Consider the following 7,810-nt stretch of genomic DNA (forward strand, 5'->3'; position numbering starts at 1 on the left):
GTCGATACAAGCAAATATACTTTTCTTTTCGTCATCTCATAAGATTTGATGCCAAATGAGTCGACAATAAAATCAAGCCATGAAATTGATCCAAAAGGTAGCCAACCCTTTCATTCAATAGATCTTCAGAGTCAGTTTTCCTGTGAGCTTCACGCAAAACTCAGGAAGCGAAAATCACACTCTTGTATTGGGCAAGGCAAAACCAAACAAAAAAGATCCTAATCTTTTCCCCTTACGCAAAGAAAGACCAAACAGGATATGCTAAGTCACTGGGGCAACTATACTATAGTTAATTACAAGAAATTCCAGCACAAAATGTACTCTATATACGCCAAGTTTAGCCAATATACTAGAGGGCCTTTGTACCTAAACCTTGCACACTGTTATCATCTTTCCTCCTCTTCCCTCGTCAAACACCAACTTGAATTTGTCACCCTCGCACATTCTGTTGTCTTTCCAGAATGCCATCCATCCAGTCCCAATACATGCACGGCCATCTCTGAAGTGTGTGAATTTTACGGGCCACTTTTCTTCCTTCTCATTGCAGAGCATTACATTTGACCCCAGTTCTATGTTGTTCTTAGAGATGAAACCTTTTGAAAGCATCTGAAATCATCAAAAAATATTCACCCGCAAAAAAATTATTGTAGAAGGATGAAAGTCTTAAATGAAAAAAAAAAAGATAAAAAGGCTGAAAACTTGAGAACCTCGAAATGTGCTGTTCAGATTAGCTTATAATAACATGGAGGAGAAAACAGAACTGGATGAAAACAAAATTTCATGTATGAAAGCAATCAAGAAAAAGAACGGACCATAGAGGAACTCAGATTTCCTTGGGATCACGTTATCAGTAATTACTGCCTATGTCATACATCATTAGAGTTAAATTATCACTGTACAACCCGAAGTGAGAATGAAGAAGTTAAGGATCCAAGGGGATAAAGATTAAAAGAGACTCAGAAGAGAACTCCATGAATGGTGCATAAAAACACCGTGACTTTCAAGCAAATACATGGAAACCAAGAGATCATCTCTAGAAAAGAATATCAAAGAACATAATAAAAAAAATAGTTAGAATGGCCAAAATCAAAACAAATTTTTTAATGATCATCTTAAAATGCCTGATTACTATTTTCAATGAAATGCTCTGTATCTTTTTGTTAGAAAAATCTACTAAAATTGATCATTATTTCTCTCTCTTTTTCACTCTGTCTCACAAGAAGAGTGTTTTTTATATTCTACTAAGGCATGGCAGTAAACTTTAAAAATACACTCAGACTTTGAGCATAAAAACCTCCTCCGCATTTGAGCCAGAGAGTGAGTAAAATCAAAATTATTACTTGAGCAAGATATCTAAGGATTAACACAAGCCCAGATATGAGACTAGCCCTGAAAGGGAAGTCATAATCCTACAAGAACAATTGCATTCTCATGTTTAACAAAACTGAGAGAGAGAGAGTAATCTTCCAGGTTAGAAGAGAATATAAAAAGAGAATTCCGTAAAATATAGTATCCTATCGAGCATAAGAGCATCTCAAATGCACAGTAGAAGCCGCTTTTTTGGTACTGGGCTCTAACTCTCACTAGTAAATCATCATCTTGGAAACAAGACGCTGAAGGCCCTATAATAAGCTCTGAAACAAATTACTTCCTTAATCACCAACCAGGACACATTCATCTAAATTCTGCTAACAGAAAGTTCTGAAAACGGTAATCCAATAATTTTCTTCTCTTTCAATTCTTATCAATCTCTAAGAATAGCTTAGTCTAATGAAGCTACAAGCATGCTTTCATAAAGTTCACTGTTTACCACAGCAACCCTGTGAAACCAAATAAATGGCCGGAAAGAGACATCTTTAAGCATATGAAGTACTTTTACAAACTTGTATTGTCTGTTTACTAAACCCACTGTTCAAAATTTAAACTTCTTTGTTCAGTCAACCAACAGGTATGCAGTCTAATGGGCATTACATTATATCAAAGTTACGGGCAAACCAAAAGAATAATCAGATATGCAAATCCTAAATAGTATGGTGTTCTGAATACAAAATGTCTGGAACTGGATGGATGTCAAAGCACATGATGCTTGACCATGCTTCTTATGAATCAGTTCTGAGGTGTAAAATTCAAAGCATACCAGCTTATGCATCTGTGTGCGACTGATAGACCTGATACTGCCAAATTCAGAGTCCCGCTCCATCTGAACTGTCTGTGAATGAAATCTGGATGACATTTGCTGCTTTCCTTCTCGTACACCTGCATGTACATATCATATTCGATACCACAGAGCAATAGTATTGCAAAAATACTTCTAGAAACTTTCAGAACTAACCTCTTGATGTATCAAGCTTATTGCCCTCTCCATCTGAATTGCAAGAGTGTTTTGCACTCGTATGCTCTGTAGCTGCAATCTGATCTTCCAATGGTTCAATTTTCACATCTGCAGCAATCTTCTCTCTGACAAAAGCTTCCTCCTTGCATCCATGTGTCCGAAATATCTTAACAGTAAACACAGAATTTCCATCATAACGGAAAACTAAAAATTCTCCAAGTTTCAAGAGATGATGATCAGCAAAAGCTTGCCAGCCATTCTTCATGAAAACACCTTCCTGAGTTTCTTCAACATCCACATCCCAAATTTTCCCGTCAATACATCTGAGTTTTATTCTTTTGCATACTAATCCACTGAATTTCTTAACAAATAGTGGTGGCACTCGCTGCAAAAATAACAACCATTTCAAGTTGGGTACATCATAGTATATCCAGAAGCGGAATGCAGCCCCTAGTTCTCTGTCTACACATAATTATTCTAAACATATTGTACACTGCTAAAGAGCAATGATCAATGTGATAATCTTCAAAATGGAATATCCAGCTTTCCTTTCCAGGAGTGGAATGCAGCCCCTAGTTCATTGTCTACACATAATTATTCTAAACATATTGTACGCTACTAAAGAGCAATTATCAATGTGATAATCTTCAAAATGGAATATCCAGCTTTCCTTTCCACATAAGTAGGGGGGAAAAAGTAATGGAAAAAAAAAACTGTCCTACAATTACTGGTTTTCGTATTGATACTCAGAGAAGTTGATTGGAGCCTAACATGCTCCTTTGGAGACCACAATGGTGCCCCACTTCATCTTTTGGTTTCATACTTTAGTTGTCGCATGAAACTTGATGTCAAGTGGAACTACTACAGAACAGATGGGAAATAGCAGATAAGAATACACAAAGGCAACATGAAATCATTAGACATATTTTGTGTAGAGGACAATAAATCCACAAACTGGAGTACAACATATTATCAAATCCTACTTAAGCACGCAATGGCGTTCTGTCTGCTTTTAACTCCAAAAGTCATATTATTGAATCACTTTCAAATAATCTTTACTCCTCTCTTAATTGCCTCAATTAGTCTTAACAGCTTGAAGCTGTATTTGTACATTTGCACATCTACTATCCTCATGTTTCATCTCAAAAGGCTAAATGCAACATTAGTTTGGCATAGTTCCTCATTTTGCAATACCCTTTTGACATCAACAGTTGCTTCCAATGTATATCTCATCATAAAAACTCAAATTTTCAATCCTAGCATGTCTGAAACATGTATATTATCGTATCATGGTTTCTATAAATGAAACTGCTATTTTCACAGCTTAACAGGTAACCACAATTAAAGTTTTTCAAGCTGCATAAAAGCCCTCTTATTCTCTTGGTTATAACTATAATTATAACTACACACACACATGCGTGCACATGCACACACACATACATACATACATATTTATGTATATGAACATACGATCAGAACAAACACTTTCTGATGGCCCATCCTATAATTAGAAGGTTTCTATATAATGTTCACCCAAAAGGATAAATTTGCACAGTTTATACATAGAGGCACTGGATTTTAAAAAGAATATCTAGCCACATCCGTTGCCAGACATTCCCCTCCCTTGAAAACCCTTGTCCCATTTAGACTCCTATCGCTTACATGGTCCTCTAAATTCATCCATGGATAAGTAGCTATCACTTTGTTCTTCCCTGATAGCGTAAATCTATGTTTAGATCCATATTTCATCATTTACAACAAGAAGTTTCCATGTCACTTTTTGTTTAAAATTCCATGTTAATACATCAATTTTATATGTTCATCCACATCTGTTTTTACGCTGATCAAATTGCATTCATATTTTTGAACTTAGACTATGTGGGAAAAGCAAAGTTAACAGAAAGCACCACCAAAATGACCCAATAGCAGTAATGAGTTAAAAGACATTAGAGTGGCCATTTCCTGCACTAAACTAAATCTGCAGTTCAATCCATTCCCTGTGTATCATCAAAGAAACAGGAGAGTCGTACAACCAGGCAAATAACTGCAAGAAAGTAATCAAAGTTAATCAAGTGACCAGCCAATGCCAGACTAGTTTGACAATCAGGGAAAGAGAGATCGGTCTTACTTATAGTACTATCAAAATTCTTCAAGTATAGTGTATACTTATCTGAATACAATGAAGGTTGATATATTATCAAGTTACTAATAATACATTCACTTAGAATCCTAACTCTCATTGGAACCCCCTTGCCTCCAATTGAAGACATTAAAGAAAAAGGTGTCCATTTTTCATTTTTAAGCAATTCTTTGATTGTCAGCTCTTGACTGCTCTGTGTAATTATTATTTAAACCTGGTTGAAATAAAATCTTCTAGCAGTTTCAATCTTGATTCCAAAACAAGTTGCAATGTACACTATGTGTGGTGTTGTTGAACTTGAGCAATAAGAAAATGATGCGTTGCAGAGGCAGACAATTAAGGATATTGACACCATCTTCCTCTTCAGTTACCAATACCATACAATTACACCCAAACAATCGACCACAAATGCATGGTAAACAACACAAGCTTGTATGTAGTATTCATTCAAACTTGTAATACTTCCGAGTTAGACTGTATGGAGGCAAAGCACCCCACAACATTGCCTTGGGCATACTGAGACACTCGAGCAGACACGAGTCTCATCTGGAAATAACTTGTACATCAAATGCTAGATCATACTAATTTGTGATTTAAAGCATACTATATAGTAAATGGAAGTTCACGTGAATACGTCATTCATACTGTCAACGAAGCATGATGTAGGTTGCAATCAAAACTCCATAGAGAATCATAGATCACAGTGTCATTAGTTTAACTAACCCAATACCATGTTAGGCATCAGTTTCTAGACAATTTACAAAAGCTTTTATCAGAAAAATGTATTATTTCCCCAGGCTTACACCAGTGAAGACTTTTACATTTGAAATTGGTTTCTTTGAATATTTGTTGTCTGCCACAATCTCCTATTTTCAACAATTGAAAAGCAAGTGTTTAAGAAGGTTCCATTGTGAATATAATTAGCAGCCATGATATATTGCAAAAAATGCAAATAAGTGCACATGGTGCTGCGCTGGTTGTAACACTGTTGGGACAAAAATCAACTACTTGGTACTAAGTCCAAATGTAAAATTAAGAATTTCCACACATAACACACTTGAATAAGAGTATACAGAAAACAGCCGCTTAAAAATAGATCTTTATTGGTTCCATATTCACTAATAGAAGAATAAGACAACATCAAAAAGTGCATACTGCTTTAATAGCACCAAATCAATAAGTACATCCCATTTAAGAAGAAGGGTGAGCCCATTCTGCCACAACCAACTCCATGTTCTGCTAAGTAGAGGATGTTGTGGGCTGAGAGAAGTTCGCTTCTTAAGTCGCACTTGCTGCTTTTAGCCAAAAGCCAAACCTAAGAGAACTAGGAGGCATGATTCATGGACCAAATTACTTTACTGAAAACACTCAAAATGCCGTTTTTCCTTTCAAACTCCAGCGAAGTGATTGACTGGTTATTGATATATTTTTTTCTAAATTCCAGAAAAGTGATTGTTAGTCAAGATTGGGCTCAAAGCATACCATTTATAATTACTATCAGCAGAGACTCTACTCTACCCAATTAGCCATGCAGCTTACAGTTTTCTTTGCCACTATGATCATGATACAAACATGTAACCAAGAACAGGCACCAAACAAGTTCAACTCCATTGAGTTCAAGTTCAAGTATGCACTTAATGCCAGGGGAACCAAATGCTGGAATTAATCCCATCCAGTGCTTGCCAGGCAAGTTCAATTTGCAGTTGCCCAGCCTCTGAACCACCTTGTAACCAATCTTTGTGCACTCAACTTGAATTCAAGTTTTCACTACTTGATCAACCCTACAATTTCCAATCATTTGTTGTCAATTCCCTTGACTAACCTTACACTCTGGGACCCTGACTTCAAGTTTCTTGACACTATATCAACCCATAACTTGCAGGCATTCGTCAGTTCCCCAAATAAACTTGGAAAAAATGTAAAAAAGGGCGTGCTTCATGACTTAAAAATTAAAGACTCACAATTATGAGCTATTTTTGTATAATTTTTTGCATACAATGACCAGTGCATGCCCTGAGTACAAATGACCATAATAAGTAACTGAAAATTACGCCCTCTTTTCTGTTATTAATTAAGCTACAGAGCACGCTAATTCCACCAGTTTTGAATCCTATAATATGGGACTGGAACTTAGAATTTCTTACAACTAGATCAAACCGAAAAGCCAACAGCAGTTAAACATGCCGAACAACAAAGAATTAATGACGACAAAAAAAATTTTGAATGCACTATTTCTCGATTCCAGACAGAAAATCGACAGCAGGAAACACTAAAACATGAATGATAAAAAAAAAAAAAAAGGAAAACAAAACATAGCATGCATTCAATCATCACAATGTATGAGACTTAAAAAACAAATTTTGATGCACGGAAAAGAGAATAAAAGGGAAGAGGCACGGTATTACAAGCTGTTGAGAACTGACATCGGGCAAAAACACTTTGAAGAACTCCGGGCGGACATCCATGAAGGATAAGTAGGAGGAGGAGGAGGAATCTTTTCTAGGGCGACCTCTGCCCCGTTTCACCATTTTTTCCCTGCGATGGAACCAAGAGACTTTGCTTAACTGGAGATGTTACTGACACATCAAAATTTTAAAAGCTACAGAACCACAAGAATCACACTCGATAATATTAGAAATCAAGTCCCAGCTGCCTCGGCAAATTACCAGATAGCACCAAAGCACTATTTAAGGAAGATAGGAAACTAATTTAGCACCAATATTTTCTTCAACCAGATTGTTAAAAAATGGAAACAAAAAAGAATGCATTGTAAAAGCTTGTAAAGCAAAAACCAATATCCACCTGATTTAGCACCAGTATTTACTTCAACCAGATTGTTTAAAAAAAAAAAAAAAGAATGCACTGTAAAAGCAAAAACCAATACCCACTCTCCAGAACAAGCTCACATAGTCATAATACTGTGTTTGCCACTAGTAAGATTTGCAGCTCAGGAGTTCAACACCATGATAAAGCGCTGAAAAAAGCAAGAAGCTCATCTAGTGAAGTAACTCAGAGTGTTCATTTAAAAAAAAAAAAAAATCTGCAAAGCCTTGAGTTCTACAGGTAAAGATGGCAATTGGCCAGGTTGGGTTAAAATTGGGTGGGCCACTGATGGGCTTACTGTATTTGGGAAATGACCTAATCTGCCCAACATTCCAATGGATCATTTATAAGTTGGGTAAATTTGGGTTCACTCAAACCCAATCACCCAAAATGACCCAAAGCCATGATGACCTTAATTCTTTTTCTTTGCATTTTTTTTTAACCTTCTTCGACACCACAAAACAATTCTTACTTTACTCATAGGTTGTCACCCTCTACACTCACCGGTGTTTTTC

The 7,810-nt window shown here is 36.3% G+C and overlaps 1 protein-coding gene across 6 annotated transcripts; it reads right to left on the reverse strand.

Annotated features, from left to right (window-relative positions):
- Positions 1-85: 85 nt before the first annotated feature.
- Positions 86-7,481, reverse strand: LOC113778340 (B3 domain-containing protein At3g06220-like). 6 transcript variants are annotated; one of them, XM_027323726.1, is made up of 5 exons: positions 7,379-7,481; positions 6,896-7,007; positions 2,333-2,717; positions 2,138-2,256; positions 86-606 (listed from the first exon to the last, which is right to left on the reverse strand). In XM_027323726.1, the coding sequence occupies exons 1-5, from the start codon at positions 7,384-7,386 to the stop codon at positions 367-369; spliced, it is 864 nt and encodes a 287-aa protein (XP_027179527.1). In that variant the 5' UTR covers positions 7,387-7,481; the 3' UTR covers positions 86-366. The 6 variants fall into 6 exon arrangements, with proteins under 6 accessions (XP_027179527.1, XP_027179523.1, XP_027179522.1 ...); XM_027323722.1 differs by having other exon boundaries at positions 2,138-2,244; positions 6,878-7,007; XM_027323721.1 differs by having other exon boundaries at positions 6,878-7,007.
- Between the last annotated feature and the right edge of the window lie 329 nt (positions 7,482-7,810).

Source organism: Coffea eugenioides, chromosome 7, assembly GCF_003713205.1.
Source record: "Coffea eugenioides isolate CCC68of chromosome 7, Ceug_1.0, whole genome shotgun sequence".
NCBI classification, from domain to species: domain Eukaryota; kingdom Viridiplantae; phylum Streptophyta; class Magnoliopsida; order Gentianales; family Rubiaceae; genus Coffea; species Coffea eugenioides.

Bases quoted from the DNA above. Each gene is read 5' to 3' on its own strand.
- LOC113778340 (XM_027323721.1), bottom strand. The intron at 2,257-2,332 runs GTTAGTTCTGAA...ATGTACATGCAG, and splicing joins TAAGCTTGATACATCAAGAG to GTGTACGAGAAGGAAAGCAG. The intron at 607-2,137 runs GTATGCTTTGAA...TGATGATTTCAG, and splicing joins GCACACAGATGCATAAGCTG to ATGCTTTCAAAAGGTTTCAT.